We start from the raw sequence: 25,842 nt of genomic DNA, 5'->3' as shown, positions 1-25,842 counted from the left end.
GCGAGTGCATCTCACTCAAAAACTTCTATAAAGCCATCAGAAGGAAACTTTATTGAGCTCAAAGCCAAATCGTTAAATTGCAAGAAAGATCACACTATAGAAAATAAAAATATAGCTATCCCTAAATCCAAAACAGAATCTATAAGCAAAAAGGTTTGTAATAAAAATTCAAAGACTAATTCCAAATCTACCAAAAATATTCCTAAACGTTCCTTACAAATAAATAATAATTTAATTACAATAAGCACTTCCAGTGAAACTATTCATCCTGAAAAGGTAGAGGAAAACAAAGGTGTTGTGAACAAAGTAAATAAAGAAGAAAAAGGGGTAACTAAGGAAAAGGATTCTAAACATTTTCAAGCTGAAGAAACACAAGTCCAACGAGCTCGAAGAAATCAAAAGGGAGAAAATAGGGAATCACCAGTCGAAGATATATATAAAAACTTGAATAAATACGCTAGCCATTGGATTATAATTGGATTAAAAATACTTTATTGGTTACTACATCTAATATTTGACGTAGGTAACATAGTAGGTAGTGCTGATCTTATGATTTCCCTAGGAAAATATAGATGGTATCACACTATACTATATACAAAATATTTTTGGGTTAACATGGCTGCGGCACTTTCAAAAATTTGTATCTTGAATGCTATTAGCAAGCAATTGGGTAATTGGATCAATGTCAGTAAACCCGCGTCTTGGCGCAAAATAAAAACTAAAATGAAGGAAAGGAACGAAATTCTCCCCGCACGAATTAGTTTCGGACATCTAGCCAAAGAACCTATTGGTGAAGTAACAATCGAAGAGAACACGGAACCAACATGCGCTGAATATCTCAAAGATCTGTTCAATAAAATTAACACTGTACGACGAATGGCAAGAGAAAATTTGATAAAGTCCAAACTAAGACCAACAATCGACGAATCAACCTTCAAGATTTTAAAACAGGAGACTCGATATATCTATTAAAAGAACCTAGTAAGGAAAATTCTCCCATCAATATATTAGACGACACAAAGTGCTAGAAATCTTGCAGAACAAAACGTCAAGATTGAAGTAAAAGGGATTCCGCGAACGGTGCACTTAAACAAGCTAAAACTAGCGCATAATCGAAATAAACAATGAATAAAGTGATTTCAGTGGGCAACGTAGTGCAGTAGTGTATATTGTAGTGCTGTTCGTCGATACAGATATCGAACACCTAAAAGAAAAGGAAAAATTATTATATGTGTTTCAATTATTGCTTAAATATAAAACGTGTTAACTCAATGAACAATTAACTAGTGAAAGTGAAAGTTACCTTGTGAACAAGTGATCAACAAATAAGGAAGTGTACATGCAAGTATAGGTTATGGATCGTTGTTCGTGGAACATAACGTATGACAGCAACCTAAAATAAGTGAATAAATTAGTCTCAATTGTCTCAGTGCAAAATGCAAGGTTACTAAGTGTTATAACTATATTGTGAATAAATCAAAAGGAAGTGTGACACTGTCCATCGAATAATACAGATAGCGAAAACCTAAAAGAAAAAAAAAGAAAATTATCAGGTGTACTCCAATTATTGTTTGAATATACAACGTGTTGATTCAATAAATAATTAAAAGAGTGGAAGTGAAAATTACCTTGTGAACAAGTGATCATAATACAAGAAGGTTTACGTGCAAAATAGGTTATGGCTCCCTGTTTGCGGAACACCATGTACAACAGCCAGCTGAAGAATAAATGAACAAATTAACTTCAACTGCCTTAATGCAAGTTACAACAGTACTAAATGTCACAACAATATTGTGGAAGCATGCCACTGTTCGTCGAACAACACAGATAGCGGAACCCTGAAAAGGAAAAGAAGTTTATTACGAGTGCTCCGATTACTGTTTGAATGTGAAACGTGTTAGTTCAACGAATAACTAAAACGGTGAAGGTGCAACTTACCTCATGAACAATTAATCACCATACAAGGAAGCGTACATGCATGAATTTCGCAGATTAACAAGAAGAAATAAAATAGTTGATAAAGTATAGAAAGCGGTTAGAAAATAATCAAGATAGATTAATTGAGAGTTAGTAATAAATGTAACCGGAGTAAAGGGATATTTGGTTATGTATTAATCTACGTAGTATTGTGATGTTAATTTGTAATGCACAATAGCGGTCGCACATACAATGCATTATATATATATATTGAATTAAATAAATTAAACACCACCTTTATGACCACAGATATAAGACGATTGAAGGCAGCCGTAGTAAGTATCCAAGGCATATCAAAGAATCGGATGATGTTGCGGGAACGATCCAGGTAAGTGATGCAGCATCGAAAGAGTAGAATCTGAAGAATTACAGACAATGTTAATCTAACAAGTAGATTTTAATCACTAATAAAGAAACCAATTCATATCATACACAAAATAATAGCAAATAGCAAGTACATGCAATAATAAATTAATAGGGAAAATAAGAAAGGTTAATAAACACAGGAATAGGTTAGAAATTAATCAAGATAGACTAACTAAATATTAACGACAAGACATGACTGAACTCGGTGCAAAAGAATAAAGTTACGCTACACAAAATATTTGGTAACACAATACACAAAAAACATTAACTAAATTAAACAAGACTTATATAAATGCAAGTCACGTATAATCAAAACAATGACTATCGAAATTCGATAACAATACAATCCATGCTATCACATTAATGTGACCTTACCTTACCAATACCTTAAGGTAGCACACGGTATTGACACACACAATATCATGGAACACAAAACAATATTACAAAAACACTACTAAGTAAAATTATAGTGATTAACAATTAACTAACTATTTCAACGACACGCTACTGTTGACATTAAACCAACGCCATACCAAAGATACACGCGAGCGGCCATGTTGAAAAATTCGTCGCGCGCGCATACAAACAATAGCCAATACAATGTAATACAGCATCATAATAGCAATGTTAGGTACGAATAAAAAAGAAAAAAAAGGGAGAGAGTTAAGGCAAATATATATAGTAAATAACAACTAACATAATCATAACATATTATATATATTATACTATATACAGAGATACAGTATTCATACAAGGAACAGGTCCGAATGAAACATATATATAAAAAAAAAAATATAATATATATATATATTAACTATTTTTGTATGTGTGTACAGAACTGATGGCGAATTCATCAACCATTCTCTGAACGACGGATGGAAGAACATGTAGGTGTTGTCCAGACGTTTCACGAGGAATCTAGAAAGCATTTTGAATCTCTGCAGAAAATCCTTCCATGCATGTTCGTTTACAAAAACCTGACAGACATCGAAAGAATTTTTTTTTTTATTTTTAGTCCAAGGAATAGCAATCCGCACCGTAGAACTGTAAAGCACCTGTACGCCACTCACGAAACCAAATACTTTTGCTATCCATCTGTAAACAAACAACATCTACAACTATACATATAATTTTCACTTATGTTTACCAATATATATACACGCATGTTGTAAAGTAGGCGATATTTATAACACTCACTTCCATTGATAATGCAAGTGACTCGTAAAATAAGTCGTCATATTTACCATTACACGCACATATATATATATATATTCAAAGACAAGCTATAATTGTAATATCTATTCCTATTGATAATATATACTAATATATTTATAACGATAAAACAAATCTCATCTATATTACTTACCAATACGTATGCATATATGTATATAATTATAACCCAGGTAGCATTCATAATATTTATTTTCACTGATAACATGTACGTAAAACCTAAAATAAAACAAAAGTTTTAATAATAAAAAAAAAAGAGAGAAAAAAATAATATAATATATATATATAAATATAAAAATTTTCTTTTTTTCTATACATATATTAATAATAATAAAAGGTTATTCTTATTTCTGATAAACTCAAAAGTAAAACGACAAATGACAACATTATACCATGATATACTGACACAAAGACGCAACACACAGAAGAAACTAATAGAGAATGCTTTAAGCTTGGCAAACTTACCGCCCGACGAATTTGCATACACCATAACCAAAACCCAGGACACATGGCTCTGATCGCAGGAGAAGCGGTCCATATAGTCAAATGCATTCCGGTACAAGTAAAAGTACGACATACAACAAAATGCTACTCGGAGCTACCCGTTTGGCAAGGGAATCGCACCACAGAAACTCCGCCCGGACGTGCGCCAAACGTGGCGATATTCAGCACCATCGTTATTGACCATGAGCGGAATATATACCCAAGAGGACCTGGACGCACTACGGGACCACGTCATGTTCCCGGTAGAAAAAACTGCAGTCTTAAACACATTGGCCAGAGGAGTAACAGGAAAAACAATCGTCCCTGGAACAGTAAACATCCTGGGAATGAAGAACGATAACACCGGTAGTCACTCAACAACAAACGACATCTACGTCCGCCTTGAGCGAACTCAGTGACACCATCAGACAAATTTCCTTTGGAAATTTGAACTCCAAGGGCGGGGGTGTCACGTCCCGCGCTCCGCACGTGTCGTAACGAGAACAAGAAAACTATTCTATACAAAACGCGCGAATAAAGATTTGAATACACAAACGAACACACGGCGCTACGAAACTAAAGGAAGGATTAACAAAGCGAGGGCGACTAATAAATCCAATCGGTATAAAATAAAATAAAATAAATAAAACCAGCTAACGGATTGAACGAGTTACGAACCAAACAAATAAATCAGGAAATAAGAATAACTACAAAAGGGGAAATAATTGAAACGCCAGAAATACAAGTATATATAAATATATTTTAATCAATCAACTTGGAGAGTTACATACAAGTATAAACATATATGCTAGGCATGTAATAAATTAGTAAATATTAGAGTTAGCGCTTATAATACTATGCAATAAATACAATATTATCAATTTATGAAATATAAGTATATACAAAGTTAAAAACTAATAGTCTAACGAATACATAAAACATACAATATTGTATTATTAAAGAAATAAAAGTTACATTGTCAGAAACATATATATATGTGTGCGCATTCTATTAAACAGATACATACTTAAAACTAGCCTACGTTCCGGTAAAGAATTATAAAATAAGAACTACATTACAAAACATGCATGTCTATATATAAATATATAAATTATATTCTAAACTAAACTACTATTAATGTATGCTCTTTCTACATTATTGATTCAAATCGATAATCTAAGATACATACTTAAAACTAGCCTACGTTCCGATAAAGAGTTATAAAATAAGAACTACGCTACGAAACATGCATGTCTCTATACAAACATATAAAAATCTATATTCTAAACTACTACTAATCTATGTGCATTCTACAATCTAAAATACATACTTAAAACTAGCCTACATGCCACTAAAGCATTATAAAATAAGAACTACATTATGAAACATGCATGTCTCTATATAAACATATCAATAATCTATTTTCTAAACTAAAACTACTATTAATAATCTACAAAAGAAATAGAACACACAACGCAACACTTGGGACTAAGCGTCAACCTGTCGATAGCCCAAACGCTCAAAATAATAAACACCGCAACGACTTGAGGAATTACATACAGAAATTCTATCATCAAACACAAATATGTAAACACACATTAAACGCACAATAATCTAGAAACAAAACCTTCAATACTATGTTGTCACAATACAAGATATATATGTATATATGAAATCAAATGATTGACACACAACCTCAAATACACAACACTATATCACTAAAGAATCTGAATGAAAATCACTTTGCCAGAAATATATACATATATACGCGTGCGTGTGCGTGTCCTATCTTATTAAAAGAAATTAATATAAAATAAATAATTAACATTTCATTTCGTATGAACACTATATGGGCAAGAGAGATATGCATATAAATACGTATATATATATATATATATATGTATGTGTGAGTGCATATGTTTTATATTATCGAATACTCTATAAAATAAGCTACTCGAAACAATAAATAATGCAATCGAAGAATTACAAAACATTAGCTATACTGAAGTGACACACAACATAAACATATATATATACGTATATTCACACGAGTTATACTATTGTCACTTTAAAATAATATTAATAAATAAATGTCCTAATTGTGGTAGAATAAGGAAAAACGAGCGACAGACGAAAAATTACTTCGATATCAAACAAAACTAAAGACCCGTCACTAAAAACTTTACTGATGACATTTATGAGCGGCCATGTTGGATTTACACGCATCATGGCTACAGGAATATTAGGGATTAATGGAAGTCAGGCGCGAGAAACAAATCATGAAAACACATTGTTAACACTTTTCTTTAATAAATTTTATGGGCAACTACAAATGTAAAAATATATATATGTCGGATCACGATTCGAATTTTGGGCGCGCGACGACTCTTCATGTGGACTAGCCATCGTTTCACAAAGCCGAGATTTTATTTACACGTATATACAGGTCTATCACCAAGCTTAACAAATAAGAAGTACAACTAATAATAAGTCTAACAAACACTAAGCCTAATGAATAATACGATCTACGAATAATTAAATTAAATAATACTATTAGCAATGTTTGAGTTCAAACGAATCCACGGTCACCGGGATAACTCCTTACTAAGCGAAACTAATTTAGACGCAAATGCGATCGTCGAAAATGCTCGATGTATCACTCTCCAAGGCAATCGCAAGAATGCCAGCCTCGTGGAGATTTTTCTCCCTGTACGATTGCATTTTGTTTTCTATACCCGTTTGGAAGCATCGAGAAGGTTCCAAACGCCGTTGCTAGGCACACTCGTTGGAAGCATCGAGAAAGTTCCAAACGCCGTTGCTAGGCAGTTTCTGCCTGGAGTTTTGATTACTAATACAATGTATGTCCCATTGCATCGGCACCTCCGAGGCAACATCACACGTGGCTAGGCCCGCTCTCGAGGCCGCATACCGCCACAACCACATTTCTCGGAAAACACATACAACCACTCCAGACCTCCGTTAGATAAAACATCCATCCCGTGACCGTGGCTACGTTCAGCGACCGATTGTCACCTCGAACCCAATCTCGCTTATTACAAATCTTAAGCAATTACAACTATAATAAAATCTAGGCTAAGGTACTAGAGGATGTTCCCAAAATTTCCAAGGAAAGGCTTCGGCTTTCCTTTCATCTCCGACATATATGTCGGGTTTACATTAGAATTAGGGTTAGGGGCGTGAAACGAATCTTCGTTTGGGTTACACGTTGTCGTTATGCAATAGAGAAGACATTGACTAGTGCAAATACGATTATTATAGAACCGGACAGGTAACCGCGGTAGTTAGGTGCTCGAGATACTAATGACAATGATCCTAGGTTCAATAACGAATCCGCGGTCAACGGGATGACAACAGAACGTACTCACAAAGTCTAAGTCTGAGAATAATCACTGATCGCGAAGGCGTTACTCTTGGATCGATGAGATCGCGAGCGAGAATGCCTTTCCCGTCCCGATGATGCCACACAGGAAAACTATAACGGGGTGTGTCTAAGGATACGAGATCATCGGATTCGTCGAGAAAAGCCTTCGTTCAGAAAGTGTTGCTGCTAATTGGTTAATCTCCATATCGGTGGTTAGAAAAGGATGCTAGCCGCCCTCGAGGGAAAGTTGCTAGTGGGAGACGCCGCTCGTTGAAAAATATGTCTCCCCTATCTTCCCGTAGTTGGGACAAAGACTGTTTGTCTGTTTGAAGGACTTTAGTTAACTAAACCTTAAGATTTATAACGGGCCCTCGGGCTAGCCGAACATGTACTGCGGAGACGCATCGACATCTGGCAATCATCTTACTCGAAGAATAGGGTCTGCACGTGGCGAGCCACGGGACAGAAACCGTTGGAATGTTTACTGTCGCGTGTCGCCACAAATATTTCTTTTAAGGAGAGCTATAGAATTACTTCATACCTTTGTTAGGCAAAGCGTTCATCCCGTGACCGCGGCTACGTTCGGCGACTGACTGTCGCCTCGAGCCCAAGCTCATTATCACAATTCTCGAATAATTACAATCGGGTTGAATAACTACAATTGTTCAATTACAGCTATAGTAGACTCTAGGTTACAATGTTGCGGGGTTATCCAAAATTCCAAAGGCTCCGGTGTTCTTTCATCTCCGACATATATATATATATTTAAATAAAAGGGGGGAAATATAAAATTAAAAAATTTAATTAACAAATGTAAAATAGATAACCTAACACTATCAGACTTAAATATATATATATATACACACACATATATATATATATATACACACATTGAACACAAAACAAAATATGTCAAAATTAATAATAATAAGGAACATCAAAACAGCGAACCAACGAAATTGAAGCAGCTACAATAAATCAAAATCGAAGCAAGGAGCTCCGGGATAAAGTTCGCTGAACTCACACATACACCAATAGCGCACAACAGGAGAAATTCCCTTTCTCCCAGAAGCATGGTGACGAAGATGCGCCTCCAAAACCTCTTCGGGAATTTCATTCGCAAAACGAACTTTCACGCAACGCTCGGTATCGACGATTTCAACCAGAGGGGGTTCCCTCTCCAATATGACGGTCTCCGCATCGAAGAAATTCTCGTCGAAAGTAACCAAATCGTCAAAACCCAATTTCGACACATCCTCGGCACCAATGTAAAACAGTTCCTCCAAACTCCCCGACACTCGTGGTCCATCACAAGGCCGCATGCGCTTGATGGGTTCCCCCGAGTCGCCCATGGGCTCTTCGGAATCCCTCTTTCGCTTGGGCTGGAAACAACACGGTATATTTTAAATAAAACGAAACAGGACGAACCAAACGAACTAAAAATAAGACTAAATACGTACCAGGGAAGTCTGGAAAGGAACCTCTGATAGAAACGACTCGGCAAACATGGTTCGAACGTCGATCACCGAAGCCTAAGGAAATAGCAAAAAAGGGAAAAACAATCAAAATCACAAAACAATCTTAATATGCAAACATCCAAACTTACGCAAAACAATTCGAAGGAGGAGGTCTTTGTTATGGGAGAGCAGCGGAGTTGCGCGTGTTGCCCGAGCAAACTTTAAAATGATAATGATGCTGCAGCCACTAGCCCTTCCACGCGCCGAAGAAACACCGGTAATTCCCACGGTACAGCACATGGAAGTTTCTCGCGGAACGGACTAGATCAGCGTGGAATGCTTCAAATCTCCTAGACGCTAGCTCAGCGGAAACACAGGACTGATAAAAAACTAAGTCGAAATATGAAATTTACATTTTGTCACGTACGATTCCAAGAAGCCCAAACTGCAACATCCCGATTCCCACGGAAGCGTACCCCCAGCGGACCACCACCCCGTGGGGAATGGCATTATAAATAAGCGATGCAACATAGCGCGGCGTTCTTTAATTCTTTATTCGTTCTTCAGTTCATTATTCGTTCATTAGTTTGCGATCGTTTGTTACTACGGCTCATTATTCTTTGCGTCTAGAAATTTGTATAAGTATTTGCGTTTCGGGGTCTTTAGTTTTTCGATAAAGAGAAGAGAGTCGCGATTAAATAAAGTAAAATTTTAAGTCTTCATTACGATATCAATTCAGTTAGCAAGTCACTCAATTTGTATCGAAATAGTTTAATAAAGTAAAGGTTGATAGAAAACTATATTCGAGATTAAATAATAAACCCAACAACCTTCGACGATCACCGGGACAGCTGGAGTGATGGCACCCGATAGCACCTTTTCCTTAAGGTAAGCAAATTAAATTTAAAAAACTTTCTTCTTCTCTGGCAATCTCGTTGTCCTCGAGAATTGAATCAAAACCTCCTATCATCGATTTCATTTACGGGTTTAAAGATAGAAATATTGCTTAAATTTTAAACAAAGGAGTTGTCCGTTGTGTCGGCTTGTGCGAACGGTGTTTTCAGCTACTGAAACACCCACTGATCTTCGCATTCCTCCTCCCATTGTTGGTAAAATATTACCCATCTTTGGGCAAGGCTTGCGAAATCACACAAGTCCCGCTCAGAAAGGACTAATAAATATATCGTCGGGGTCAATTGAAAATCAAGAACGATACCGGTATTGCTATTAACCGATATTCTTGCCATTCTTGCATGCGATTATAAGAAAGATATAACAAAACAATCCCCCCTTCGGGAAATTAACCAAAAGATCGTTCGCTGTGTCGGCTCGTGCAAACGGTGTTTTCAATTATCGAGAACACCCATCGATCTTCGCCTTCCTCCTCCCACTGTTGGTAAATTATTACCCGTCTTTGGGCAAGGCTGGCGAAATCACACGAGTCCCACACAGAGAGGATCGTTAGAATTATCCTCGATAGCTAAACTCAAAAGGCAAGAAAATCGTGGCGACAGAATCCATCGGGGTAAATGAATTCAGTTCGGTCTTAACAGCGAAATTAAAAGAGAAGAGGAAGTCAAACGAAAAAATAAATTTAGATAAAACAACAAACAATCTCACATTCCTATCTAATCCAGCAACGCTAAAATATATATATATCTAGCTAACCAAATATACATACATAATAACCTATCCCATTTTACATTCAAATAAAAATCCGTTCAACGAGGAAAATATTTATTGTACCCAGCTTTAATCCTCTCCCGCGCTAGTATCCCTGCGCATAGCAGGTTAGCCGAAAAGTGAAATTCATTTACCAGTTGCATTAAGCGTCAGTTAACGCTACCCATTAAACGTAAAAGAAAATAATAAAAGTAAAATATTTTCAAATAGTCCTTAGACTATTTCTGGTGGCAGCAACTACCGTATTAATTAGAAATCTAAATCAGTATTAAATACACAGAAATATCATTTCAATTTATTTCCCTTCAGATTAAATTCAAACTCAAACTATAAAAAAAAAAAAAAAAATTTTCAGTAAAATTTAAACTTAAGATTTGATCGATTTAAACAAATAGATACGTAACAGATTAGTAGTTATAAATTTTTGGTGGCAGCGGTGGGATACGCTCCACGGAGGATTAAAGTTGGTTTAAACGGTTCGATTCGCTCCACAAAGGATTAAAGTTGTTACGATTATCGATAAAATATATACCTAAGAAATAATGTCGACTAAATTAGAATCGTTAGACAAAAACATGATCTTGATGTTATCGGAAAAACTCAAAGCATGGGATGCGAATTTTCGCGACATGAGTACAACAATGAATAAATTATAAGACGATGTGCGTTCACTGAAAATAAAAAAAGAAAGCAAGACACCCGTATCATCGCCGATAATTTCCCAAGCGACAATACCGATAGAAGTTAATCCCCAATCAATTAAGTTAAAAGATGCAATAGAGACAGTACCAGTGTTCGACGGACATCGACCCTCGGTATTTCGATTTTTAAGACCATGCGAGCGCGCACGAAACATGGTTCCTAGGCATCAAGAATCTCAGTTAGTAAAATTATTAACAAATAAGCTTCGCGGGCACGCGTTTCTCGCCATAGAAGACACAGAAGTAATAAGTTTAAACGATTTCGGGACTAAATTAAAAGATATGTTCGGTCCGGGAAAAACGGTTAACGAATATAAAGGGGAATTAGCTACAATATTTCAACGACCGGGAGAAGATATTTTGGACTACATAGAACGCGTCAAAGATCTCAGACTGGCGATAATGAACGGGGAAAGGTACGAGTACGGCACCGTATTTCAAGATAGGATAGATCGAGACACGAGGGAAGCTTTCGTTAAGGGGCTCCCAAACGAGGTGTATTTACGAGTAAAGATAGCAGGATACCAATCCTTGGACGATGCGTACCGCCAAGCCGTGAAAGTAACGCGAGAATTAAAACAAGTGAACAATAGAATTCGATACCGACATCCGACACCTTCGGATAATTATAACCAAAACAACGTTCATCCACCATACAATAGTATTTATACTGTAAACAACCGCCAGAACTGAAGATTTGTACCGCCGTCGCGGAAACATCTAAACAACCCGGGAATAGAAGAAAATGTCAGGAAAGAAACAAGAGCAATAATTTGGGAAGAAAAATGCATAAATAAATACCTCGATAGAGATCTAAATCAAAAGAGAGATGCTGATCATTTCAACCAATCAACTTTTCAATACAAACATCATTCCGTTGCTGTGATAAGGGATAATGTCACGTTAAATAATAAGAAGACGCACGGTGCCATAGACAGGATCATGAGTGAGAAATTTTCTGAGTTACCAAACAAGATAAATAATATTAGTGCCAAAGAACTTTCAGACGAAGCAGAAACTAGGAAATTGAACGACGAGACGACAGGCAACGTTTATCCACTGCCTAACATCACAGAGATATTGGACCCGCTGGGAAGTGCGAATTGCCTCTCCACGCTCGACTCCATGAAAAGCAAGACTCCGCGAATTTCGTGAATGTTTCAACCATAATAGGAAAAGAGATAGCGAGTGCATCTCACTCAAAAACTTCTATAAAGCCATCAGAAGGAAACTTTATTGAGCTCAAAGCCAAATCGTTAAATTGCAAGAAAGATCACACTATAGAAAATAAAAATATAGCTATCCCTAAATCCAAAACAGAATCTATAAGCAAAAAGGTTTGTAATAAAAATTCAAAGACTAATTCCAAATCTACCAAAAATATTCCTAAACGTTCCTTACAAATAAATAATAATTTAATTACAATAAGCACTTCCAGTGAAACTATTCATCCTGAAAAGGTAGAGGAAAACAAAGGTGTTGTGAACAAAGTAAATAAAGAAGAAAAAGGGGTAACTAAGGAAAAGGATTCTAAACATTTTCAAGCTGAAGAAACACAAGTCCAACGAGCTCGAAGAAATCAAAAGGGAGAAAATAGGGAATCACCAGTCGAAGATATATATAAAAACTTGAATAAATACGCTAGCCATTGGATTATAATTGGATTAAAAATACTTTATTGGTTACTACATCTAATATTTGACGTAGGTAACATAGTAGGTAGTGCTGATCTTATGATTTCCCTAGGAAAATATAGATGGTATCACACTATACTATATACAAAATATTTTTGGGTTAACATGGCTGCGGCACTTTCAAAAATTTGTATCTTGAATGCTATTAGCAAGCAATTGGGTAATTGGATCAATGTCAGTAAACCCGCGTCTTGGCGCAAAATAAAAACTAAAATGAAGGAAAGGAACGAAATTCTCCCCGCACGAATTAGTTTCGGACATCTAGCCAAAGAACCTATTGGTGAAGTAACAATCGAAGAGAACACGGAACCAACATGCGCTGAATATCTCAAAGATCTGTTCAATAAAATTAACACTGTACGACGAATGGCAAGAGAAAATTTGATAAAGTCCAAACTAAGACCAACAATCGACGAATCAACCTTCAAGATTTTAAAACAGGAGACTCGATATATCTATTAAAAGAACCTAGTAAGGAAAATTCTCCCATCAATATATTAGACGACACAAAGTGCTAGAAATCTTGCAGAACAAAACGTCAAGATTGAAGTAAAAGGGATTCCGCGAACGGTGCACTTAAACAAGCTAAAACTAGCGCATAATCGAAATAAACAATGAATAAAGTGATTTCAGTGGGCAACGTAGTGCAGTAGTGTATATTGTAGTGCTGTTCGTCGATACAGATATCGAACACCTAAAAGAAAAGGAAAAATTATTATATGTGTTTCAATTATTGCTTAAATATAAAACGTGTTAACTCAATGAACAATTAACTAGTGAAAGTGAAAGTTACCTTGTGAACAAGTGATCAACAAATAAGGAAGTGTACATGCAAGTATAGGTTATGGATCGTTGTTCGTGGAACATAACGTATGACAGCAACCTAAAATAAGTGAATAAATTAGTCTCAATTGTCTCAGTGCAAAATGCAAGGTTACTAAGTGTTATAACTATATTGTGAATAAATCAAAAGGAAGTGTGACACTGTCCATCGAATAATACAGATAGCGAAAACCTAAAAGAAAAAAAAAGAAAATTATCAGGTGTACTCCAATTATTGTTTGAATATACAACGTGTTGATTCAATAAATAATTAAAAGAGTGGAAGTGAAAATTACCTTGTGAACAAGTGATCATAATACAAGAAGGTTTACGTGCAAAATAGGTTATGGCTCCCTGTTTGCGGAACACCATGTACAACAGCCAGCTGAAGAATAAATGAACAAATTAACTTCAACTGCCTTAATGCAAGTTACAACAGTACTAAATGTCACAACAATATTGTGGAAGCATGCCACTGTTCGTCGAACAACACAGATAGCGGAACCCTGAAAAGGAAAAGAAGTTTATTACGAGTGCTCCGATTACTGTTTGAATGTGAAACGTGTTAGTTCAACGAATAACTAAAACGGTGAAGGTGCAACTTACCTCATGAACAATTAATCACCATACAAGGAAGCGTACATGCATGAATTTCGCAGATTAACAAGAAGAAATAAAATAGTTGATAAAGTATAGAAAGCGGTTAGAAAATAATCAAGATAGATTAATTGAGAGTTAGTAATAAATGTAACCGGAGTAAAGGGATATTTGGTTATGTATTAATCTACGTAGTATTGTGATGTTAATTTGTAATGCACAATAGCGGTCGCACATACAATGCATTATATATATATATTGAATTAAATAAATTAAACACCACCTTTATGACCACAGATATAAGACGATTGAAGGCAGCCGTAGTAAGTATCCAAGGCATATCAAAGAATCGGATGATGTTGCGGGAACGATCCAGGTAAGTGATGCAGCATCGAAAGAGTAGAATCTGAAGAATTACAGACAATGTTAATCTAACAAGTAGATTTTAATCACTAATAAAGAAACCAATTCATATCATACACAAAATAATAGCAAATAGCAAGTACATGCAATAATAAATTAATAGGGAAAATAAGAAAGGTTAATAAACACAGGAATAGGTTAGAAATTAATCAAGATAGACTAACTAAATATTAACGACAAGACATGACTGAACTCGGTGCAAAAGAATAAAGTTACGCTACACAAAATATTTGGTAACACAATACACAAAAAACATTAACTAAATTAAACAAGACTTATATAAATGCAAGTCACGTATAATCAAAACAATGACTATCGAAATTCGATAACAATACAATCCATGCTATCACATTAATGTGACCTTACCTTACCAATACCTTAAGGTAGCACACGGTATTGACACACACAATATCATGGAACACAAAACAATATTACAAAAACACTACTAAGTAAAATTATAGTGATTAACAATTAACTAACTATTTCAACGACACGCTACTGTTGACATTAAACCAACGCCATACCAAAGATACACGCGAGCGGCCATGTTGAAAAATTCGTCGCGCGCGCATACAAACAATAGCCAATACAATGTAATACAGCATCATAATAGCAATGTTAGGTACGAATAAAAAAGAAAAAAAAGGGAGAGAGTTAAGGCAAATATATATAGTAAATAACAACTAACATAATCATAACATATTATATATATTATACTATATACAGAGATACAGTATTCATACAAGGAACAGGTCCGAATGAAACATATATATAAAAAAAAAAATATAATATATATATATATTAACTATTTTTGTATGTGTGTACAGAACTGATGGCGAATTCATCAACCATTCTCTGAACGACGGATGGAAGAACATGTAGGTGTTGTCCAGACGTTTCACGAGGAATCTAGAAAGCATTTTGAATCTCTGCAGAAAATCCTTCCATGCATGTTCGTTTACAAAAACCTGACAGACATCGAAAGAATTTTTTTTTTTATTTTTAGTCCAAGGAATAGCAATCCGCACCGTAGAACTGTAAAGCACCTGTACGCCACTCACGAAACCAAATACTTTTGCTATCCATCTGTAAACAAACAACATCTACAACTATACATATAATTTTCACTTATGTTTACCAATATATATACACGCATGTTGTAAAGTAGGCGATATTTATAACACTCACTTCCATTGATAATGCAAGTGACTCGTAAAATAAGTCGTCATATTTACCATTACACGCACATATATATATATATATTCAAAGACAAGCTATAATTGTAATATCTATTCCTATTGATAATATATACTAATATATTTATAACGATAAAACAAATCTCATCTATATTACTTACCAATACGTATGCATATATGTATATAATTATAACCCAGGTAGCATTCATAATATTTATTTTCACTGATAACATGTACGTAAAACCTAAAATAAAACAAAAGTTTTAATAATAAAAAAAAAAGAGAGAAAAAAATAATATAATATATATATATAAATATAAAAATTTTCTTTTTTTCTATACATATATTAATAATAATAAAAGGTTATTCTTATTTCTGATAAACTCAAAAGTAAAACGACAAATGACAACATTATACCATGATATACTGACACAAAGACGCAACACACAGAAGAAACTAATAGAGAATGCTTTAAGCTTGGCAAACTTACCGCCCGACGAATTTGCATACACCATAACTAAAACCCAGGACACATGGCTCTGATCGCAGGAGAAGCGGTCCATATAGTCAAATGCATTCCGGTACAAGTAAAAGTACGACATACAACAAAATGCTACTCGGAGCTACCCGTTTGGCAAGGGAATCGCACCACAGAAACTCCGCCCGGACGTGCGCCAAACGTGGCGATATTCAGCACCATCGTTATTGACCATGAGCGGAATATATACCCAAGAGGACCTGGACGCACTACGGGACCACGTCATGTTCCCGGTAGAAAAAACTGCAGTCTTAAACACATTGGCCAGAGGAGTAACAGGAAAAACAATCGTCCCTGGAACAGTAAACATCCTGGGAATGAAGAACGATAACACCGGTAGTCACTCAACAACAAACGACATCTACGTCCGCCTTGAGCGAACTCAGTGACACCATCAGACAAATTTCCTTTGGAAATTTGAACTCCAAGGGCGGGGGTGTCACGTCCCGCGCTCCGCACGTGTCGTAACGAGAACAAGAAAACTATTCTATACAAAACGCGCGAATAAAGATTTGAATACACAAACGAACACACGGCGCTACGAAACTAAAGGAAGGATTAACAAAGCGAGGGCGACTAATAAATCCAATCGGTATAAAATAAAATAAAATAAATAAAACCAGCTAACGGATTGAACGAGTTACGAACCAAACAAATAAATCAGGAAATAAGAATAACTACAAAAGGGGAAATAATTGAAACGCCAGAAATACAAGTATATATAAATATATTTTAATCAATCAACTTGGAGAGTTACATACAAGTATAAACATATATGCTAGGCATGTAATAAATTAGTAAATATTAGAGTTAGCGCTTATAATACTATGCAATAAATACAATATTATCAATTTATGAAATATAAGTATATACAAAGTTAAAAACTAATAGTCTAACGAATACATAAAACATACAATATTGTATTATTAAAGAAATAAAAGTTACATTGTCAGAAACATATATATATGTGTGCGCATTCTATTAAACAGATACATACTTAAAACTAGCCTACGTTCCGGTAAAGAATTATAAAATAAGAACTACATTACGAAACATGCATGTCTATATATAAATATATAAATTATATTCTAAACTAAACTACTATTAATGTATGCTCTTTCTACATTATTGATTCAAATCGATAATCTAAGATACATACTTAAAACTAGCCTACGTTCCGATAAAGAGTTATAAAATAAGAACTACGCTACGAAACATGCATGTCTCTATACAAACATATAAAAATCTATATTCTAAACTACTACTAATCTATGTGCATTCTACAATCTAAAATACATACTTAAAACTAGCCTACATGCCACTAAAGCATTATAAAATAAGAACTACATTATGAAACATGCATGTCTCTATATAAACATATCAATAATCTATTTTCTAAACTAAAACTACTATTAATAATCTACAAAAGAAATAGAACACACAACGCAACACTTGGGACTAAGCGTCAACCTGTCGATAGCCCAAACGCTCAAAATAATAAACACCGCAACGACTTGAGGAATTACATACAGAAATTCTATCATCAAACACAAATATGTAAACACACATTAAACGCACAATAATCTAGAAACAAAACCTTCAATACTATGTTGTCACAATACAAGATATATATGTATATATGAAATCAAATGATTGACACACAACCTCAAATACACAACACTATATCACTAAAGAATCTGAATGAAAATCACTTTGCCAGAAATATATACATATATACGCGTGCGTGTGCGTGTTCTATCTTATTAAAAGAAATTAATATAAAATAAATAATTAACATTTCATTTCGTATGAACACTATATGGGCAAGAGAGATATGCATATAAATACGTATATATATATATATATATATATATATGTATGTGTGAGTGCATATGTTTTATATTATCGAATACTCTATAAAATAAGCTACTCGAAACAATAAATAATGCAATCGAAGAATTACAAAACATTAGCTATACTGAAGTGACACACAACATAAACATATATATATACGTATATTCACACGAGTTATACTATTGTCACTTTAAAATAATATTAATAAATAAATGTCCTAATTGTGGTAGAATAAGGAAAAACGAGCGACAGACGAAAAATTACTTCGATATCAAACAAAACTAAAGACCCGTCACTAAAAACTTTACTGATGACATTTATGAGCGGCCATGTTGGATTTACACGCATCATGGCTACAGGAATATTAGGGATTAATGGAAGTCAGGCGCGAGAAACAAATCATGAAAACACATTGTTAACACTTTTCTTTAATAAATTTTATGGGCAACTACAAATGTAAAAATATATATATGTCGGATCACGATTCGAATTTTGGGCGCGCGACGACTCTTCATGTGGACTAGCCATCGTTTCACAAAGCCGAGATTTTATTTACACGTATATACAGGTCTATCACCAAGCTTAACAAATAAGAAGTACAACTAATAATAAGTCTAACAAACACTAAGCCTAATGAATAATACGATCTACGAATAATTAAATTAAATAATACTATTAGCAATGTTTGAGTTCAAACGAATCCACGGTCACCGGGATAACTCCTTACTAAGCGAAACTAATTTAGACGCAAATGCGATCGTCGAAAATGCTCGATGTATCACTCTCCAAGGCAATCGCAAGAATGCCAGCCTCGTGGAGATTTTTCTCCCTGTACGATTGCATTTTGTTTTCTATACCCGTTTGGAAGCATCGAGAAGGTTCCAAACGCCGTTGCTAGGCACACTCGTTGGAAGCATCGAGAAAGTTCCAAACGCCGTTGCTAGGCAGTTTCTGCCTGGAGTTTTGATTACTAATACAATGTATGTCCCATTGCATCGGCACCTCCGAGGCAACATCACACGTGGCTAGGCCCGCTCTCGAGGCCGCATACCGCCACAACCACATTTCTCGGAAAACACATACAACCACTCCAGACCTCCGTTAGATAAAACATCCATCCCGTGACCGTGGCTACGTTCAGCGACCGATTGTCACCTCGAACCCAATCTCGCTTATTACAAATCTTAAGCAATTACAACTATAATAAAATCTAGGCTAAGGTACTAGAGGATGTTCCCAAAATTTCCAAGGAAAGGCTTCGGCTTTCCTTTCATCTCCGACATATATGTCGGGTTTACATTAGAATTAGGGTTAGGGGCGTGAAACGAATCTTCGTTTGGGTTACACGTTGTCGTTATGCAATAGAGAAGACATTGACTAGTGCAAATACGATTATTATAGAACCGGACAGGTAACCGCGGTAGTTAGGTGCTCGAGATACTAATGACAATGATCCTAGGTTCAATAACGAATCCGCGGTCAACGGGATGACAACAGAACGTACTCACAAAGTCTAAGTCTGAGAATAATCACTGATCGCGAAGGCGTTACTCTTGGATCGATGAGATCGCGAGCGAGAATGCCTTTCCCGTCCCGATGATGCCACACAGGAAAACTATAACGGGGTGTGTCTAAGGATACGAGATCATCGGATTCGTCGAGAAAAGCCTTCGTTCAGAAAGTGTTGCTGCTAATTGGTTAATCTCCATATCGGTGGTTAGAAAAGGATGCTAGCCGCCCTCGAGGGAAAGTTGCTAGTGGGAGACGCCGCTCGTTGAAAAATATGTCTCCCCTATCTTCCCGTAGTTGGGACAAAGACTGTTTGTCTGTTTGAAGGACTTTAGTTAACTAAACCTTAAGATTTATAACGGGCCCTCGGGCTAGCCGAACATGTACTGCGGAGACGCATCGACATCTGGCAATCATCTTACTCGAAGAATAGGGTCTGCACGTGGCGAGCCACGGGACAGAAACCGTTGGAATGTTTACTGTCGCGTGTCGCCACAAATATTTCTTTTAAGGAGAGCTATAGAATTACTTCATACCTTTGTTAGGCAAAGCGTTCATCCCGTGACCGCGGCTACGTTCGGCGACTGACTGTCGCCTCGAGCCCAAGCTCATTATCACAATTCTCGAATAATTACAATCGGGTTGAATAACTACAATTGTTCAATTACAGCTATAGTAGACTCTAGGTTACAATGTTGCGGGGTTATCCAAAATTCCAAAGGCTCCGGTGTTCTTTCATCTCCGACATATATATATATATTTAAATAAAAGGGGGGAAATATAAAATTAAAAAATTTAATTAACAAATGTAAAATAGATAACCTAACACTATCAGACTTAAATATATATATATATACACACACATATATATATATATATACACACATTGAACACAAAACAAAATATGTCAAAATTAATAATAATAAGGAACATCAAAACAGCGAACCAACGAAATTGAAGCAGCTACAATAAATCAAAATCGAAGCAAGGAGCTCCGGGATAAAGTTCGCTGAACTCACACATACACCAATAGCGCACAACAGGAGAAATTCCCTTTCTCCCAGAAGCATGGTGACGAAGATGCGCCTCCAAAACCTCTTCGGGAATTTCATTCGCAAAACGAACTTTCACGCAACGCTCGGTATCGACGATTTCAACCAGAGGGGGTTCCCTCTCCAATATGACGGTCTCCGCATCGAAGAAATTCTCGTCGAAAGTAACCAAATCGTCAAAACCCAATTTCGACACATCCTCGGCACCAATGTAAAACAGTTCCTCCAAACTCCCCGACACTCGTGGTCCATCACAAGGCCGCATGCGCTTGATGGGTTCCCCCGAGTCGCCCATGGGCTCTTCGGAATCCCTCTTTCGCTTGGGCTGGAAACAACACGGTATATTTTAAATAAAACGAAACAGGACGAACCAAACGAACTAAAAATAAGACTAAATACGTACCAGGGAAGTCTGGAAAGGAACCTCTGATAGAAACGACTCGGCAAACATGGTTCGAACGTCGATCACCGAAGCCTAAGGAAATAGCAAAAAAGGGAAAAACAATCAAAATCACAAAACAATCTTAATATGCAAACATCCAAACTTACGCAAAACAATTCGAAGGAGGAGGTCTTTGTTATGGGAGAGCAGCGGAGTTGCGCGTGTTGCCCGAGCAAACTTTAAAATGATAATGATGCTGCAGCCACTAGCCCTTCCACGCGCCGAAGAAACACCGGTAATTCCCACGGTACAGCACATGGAAGTTTCTCGCGGAACGGACTAGATCAGCGTGGAATGCTTCAAATCTCCTAGACGCTAGCTCAGCGGAAACACAGGACTGATAAAAAACTAAGTCGAAATATGAAATTTACATTTTGTCACGTACGATTCCAAGAAGCCCAAACTGCAACATCCCGATTCCCACGGAAGCGTACCCCCAGCGGACCACCACCCCGTGGGGAATGGCATTATAAATAAGCGATGCAACATAGCGCGGCGTTCTTTAATTCTTTATTCGTTCTTCAGTTCATTATTCGTTCATTAGTTTGCGATCGTTTGTTACTACGGCTCATTATTCTTTGCGTCTAGAAATTTGTATAAGTATTTGCGTTTCGGGGTCTTTAGTTTTTCGATAAAGAGAAGAGAGTCGCGATTAAATAAAGTAAAATTTTAAGTCTTCATTACGATATCAATTCAGTTAGCAAGTCACTCAATTTGTATCGAAATAGTTTAATAAAGTAAAGGTTGATAGAAAACTATATTCGAGATTAAATAATAAACCCAACAACCTTCGACGATCACCGGGACAGCTGGAGTGATGGCACCCGATAGCACCTTTTCCTTAAGGTAAGCAAATTAAATTTAAAAAACTTTCTTCTTCTCTGGCAATCTCGTTGTCCTCGAGAATTGAATCAAAACCTCCTATCATCGATTTCATTTACGGGTTTAAAGATAGAAATATTGCTTAAATTTTAAACAAAGGAGTTGTCCGTTGTGTCGGCTTGTGCGAACGGTGTTTTCAGCTACTGAAACACCCACTGATCTTCGCATTCCTCCTCCCATTGTTGGTAAAATATTACCCATCTTTGGGCAAGGCTTGCGAAATCACACAAGTCCCGCTCAGAAAGGACTAATAAATATATCGTCGGGGTCAATTGAAAATCAAGAACGATACCGGTATTGCTATTAACCGATATTCTTGCCATTCTTGCATGCGATTATAAGAAAGATATAACAAAACAATCCCCCCTTCGGGAAATTAACCAAAAGATCGTTCGCTGTGTCGGCTCGTGCAAACGGTGTTTTCAATTATCGAGAACACCCATCGATCTTCGCCTTCCTCCTCCCACTGTTGGTAAATTATTACCCGTCTTTGGGCAAGGCTGGCGAAATCACACGAGTCCCACACAGAGAGGATCGTTAGAATTATCCTCGATAGCTAAACTCAAAAGGCAAGAAAATCGTGGCGACAGAATCCATCGGGGTAAATGAATTCAGTTCGGTCTTAACAGCGAAATTAAAAGAGAAGAGGAAGTCAAACGAAAAAATAAATTTAGATAAAACAACAAACAATCTCACATTCCTATCTAATCCAGCAACGCTAAAATATATATATATCTAGCTAACCAAATATACATACATAATAACCTATCCCATTTTACATTCAAATAAAAATCCGTTCAACGAGGAAAATATTTATTGTACCCAGCTTTAATCCTCTCCCGCGCTAGTATCCCTGCGCATAGCAGGTTAGCCGAAAAGTGAAATTCATTTACCAGTTGCATTAAGCGTCAGTTAACGCTACCCATTAAACGTAAAAGAAAATAATAAAAGTAAAATATTTTCAAATAGTCCTTAGACTATTTCTGGTGGCAGCAACTACCGTATTAATTAGAAATCTAAATCAGTATTAAATACACAGAAATATCATTTCAATTTATTTCCCTTCAGATTAAATTCAAACTCAAACTATAAAAAAAAAAAAAAAAATTTTCAGTAAAATTTAAACTTAAGATTTGATCGATTTAAACAAATAGATACGTAACAGATTAGTAGTTATAAATTTTTGGTGGCAGCGGTGGGATACGCTCCACGGAGGATTAAAGTTGGTTTAAACGGTTCGATTCGCTCCACAAAGGATTAAAGTTGTTACGATTATCGATAAAATATATACCTAAGAAATAATGTCGACTAAATTAGAATCGTTAGACAAAAACATGATCTTGATGTTATCGGAAAAACTCAAAGCATGGGATGCGAATTTTCGCGACATGAGTACAACAATGAATAAATTATAAGACGATGTGCGTTCACTGAAAATAAAAAAAGAAAGCAAGACACCCGTATCATCGCCGATAATTTCCCAAGCGACAATACCGATAGAAGTTAATCCCCAATCAATTAAGTTAAAAGATGCAATAGAGACAGTACCAGTGTTCGACGGACATCGACCCTCGGTATTTCGATTTTTAAGACCATGCGAGCGCGCACGAAACATGGTTCCTAGGCATCAAGAATCTCAGTTAGTAAAATTATTAACAAATAAGCTTCGCGGGCACGCGTTTCTCGCCATAGAAGACACAGAAGTAATAAGTTTAAACGATTTCGGGACTAAATTAAAAGATATGTTCGGTCCGGGAAAAACGGTTAACGAATATAAAGGGGAATTAGCTACAATATTTCAACGACCGGGAGAAGATATTTTGGACTACATAGAACGCGTCAAAGATCTCAGACTGGCGATAATGAACGGGGAAAGGTACGAGTACGGCACCGTATTTCAAGATAGGATAGATCGAGACACGAGGGAAGCTTTCGTTAAGGGGCTCCCAAACGAGGTGTATTTACGAGTAAAGATAGCAGGATACCAATCCTTGGACGATGCGTACCGCCAAGCCGTGAAAGTAACGCGAGAATTAAAACAAGTGAACAATAGAATTCGATACCGACATCCGACACCTTCGGATAATTATAACCAAAACAACGTTCATCCACCATACAATAGTATTTATACTGTAAACAACCGCCAGAACTGAAGATTTGTACCGCCGTCGCGGAAACATCTAAACAACCCGGGAATAGAAGAAAATGTCAGGAAAGAAACAAGAGCAATAATTTGGGAAGAAAAATGCATAAATAAATACCTCGATAGAGATCTAAATCAAAAGAGAGATGCTGATCATTTCAACCAATCAACTTTTCAATACAAACATCATTCCGTTGCTGTGATAAGGGATAATGTCACGTTAAATAATAAGAAGACGCACGGTGCCATAGACAGGATCATGAGTGAGAAATTTTCTGAGTTACCAAACAAGATAAATAATATTAGTGCCAAAGAACTTTCAGACGAAGCAGAAACTAGGAAATTGAACGACGAGACGACAGGCAACGTTTATCCACTGCCTAACATCACAGAGATATTGGACCCGCTGGGAAGTGCGAATTGCCTCTCCACGCTCGACTCCATGAAAAGCAAGACTCCGCGAATTTCGTGAATGTTTCAACCATAATAGGAAAAGAGATAGCGAGTGCATCTCACTCAAAAACTTCTATAAAGCCATCAGAAGGAAACTTTATTGAGCTCAAAGCCAAATCGTTAAATTGCAAGAAAGATCACACTATAGAAAATAAAAATATAGCTATCCCTAAATCCAAAACAGAATCTATAAGCAAAAAGGTTTGTAATAAAAATTCAAAGACTAATTCCAAATCTACCAAAAATATTCCTAAACGTTCCTTACAAATAAATAATAATTTAATTACAATAAGCACTTCCAGTGAAACTATTCATCCTGAAAAGGTAGAGGAAAACAAAGGTGTTGTGAACAAAGTAAATAAAGAAGAAAAAGGGGTAACTAAGGAAAAGGATTCTAAACATTTTCAAGCTGAAGAAACACAAGTCCAACGAGCTCGAAGAAATCAAAAGGGAGAAAATAGGGAATCACCAGTCGAAGATATATATAAAAACTTGAATAAATACGCTAGCCATTGGATTATAATTGGATTAAAAATACTTTATTGGTTACTACATCTAATATTTGACGTAGGTAACATAGTAGGTAGTGCTGATCTTATGATTTCCCTAGGAAAATATAGATGGTATCACACTATACTATATACAAAATATTTTTGGGTTAACATGGCTGCGGCACTTTCAAAAATTTGTATCTTGAATGCTATTAGCAAGCAATTGGGTAATTGGATCAATGTCAGTAAACCCGCGTCTTGGCGCAAAATAAAAACTAAAATGAAGGAAAGGAACGAAATTCTCCCCGCACGAATTAGTTTCGGACATCTAGCCAAAGAACCTATTGGTGAAGTAACAATCGAAGAGAACACGGAACCAACATGCGCTGAATATCTCAAAGATCTGTTCAATAAAATTAACACTGTACGACGAATGGCAAGAGAAAATTTGATAAAGTCCAAACTAA

At 36.1% G+C, this 25,842-nt stretch overlaps 1 protein-coding gene and 2 long non-coding RNA genes across 13 annotated transcripts in view; 2 read left to right on the top strand and 1 right to left on the bottom strand.

Moving 5' to 3' along the window:
- Nucleotides 1-469: 469 nt before the first annotated feature.
- The window catches only part of LOC126868985 (uncharacterized), a 55,680-nt gene continuing 30,307 nt past the window's right edge, over nt 470-25,842 (bottom strand). For 5 of the 10 annotated variants that reach the window (XM_050625037.1, XM_050625043.1, XM_050625040.1 and 2 more), the window contains 4 exons: nt 14,676-14,798; nt 2,213-2,335; nt 1,304-1,838; nt 470-1,204 (listed from right to left, as the gene is read on the bottom strand). In XM_050625037.1, coding sequence (XP_050480994.1) covers nt 1,677-1,838; nt 2,213-2,335; nt 14,676-14,798 — 408 coding nt within the window. In that variant the 3' untranslated portion in view covers nt 470-1,204; nt 1,304-1,676. The remainder of the gene's footprint in view (nt 1,205-1,303; nt 1,839-2,212; nt 2,336-14,675; nt 14,799-25,842) is intronic. The other 5 variants (XM_050625038.1, XM_050625039.1, XM_050625045.1 and 2 more) reach the window with 5 other exon arrangements.
- The window catches only part of LOC126869013 (uncharacterized), a 50,616-nt gene continuing 29,160 nt past the window's right edge, over nt 4,387-25,842 (top strand). Inside the window, exon 1 of the long non-coding RNA XR_007690808.1 lies at nt 4,387-5,026. This is a non-coding gene — a long non-coding RNA (uncharacterized LOC126869013). The remainder of the gene's footprint in view (nt 5,027-25,842) is intronic.
- Nucleotides 15,157-25,842, top strand: part of LOC126869006 (uncharacterized) — a 38,164-nt gene continuing 27,478 nt past the window's right edge. For both annotated transcript variants that reach the window (XR_007690784.1, XR_007690783.1), the window contains exon 1: nt 15,157-15,171. This is a non-coding gene — a long non-coding RNA (uncharacterized LOC126869006). The remainder of the gene's footprint in view (nt 15,172-25,842) is intronic.

The sequence above is a fragment of the Bombus huntii genome, chromosome 8 (assembly GCF_024542735.1).
Source record: "Bombus huntii isolate Logan2020A chromosome 8, iyBomHunt1.1, whole genome shotgun sequence".
In the NCBI taxonomy this organism is placed as follows: Eukaryota; Metazoa; Arthropoda; class Insecta; order Hymenoptera; family Apidae; genus Bombus; species Bombus huntii.
Note: the sequence above shows the minus strand (reverse complement) of the source record. Positions and strands in the feature narration are given on the sequence as shown.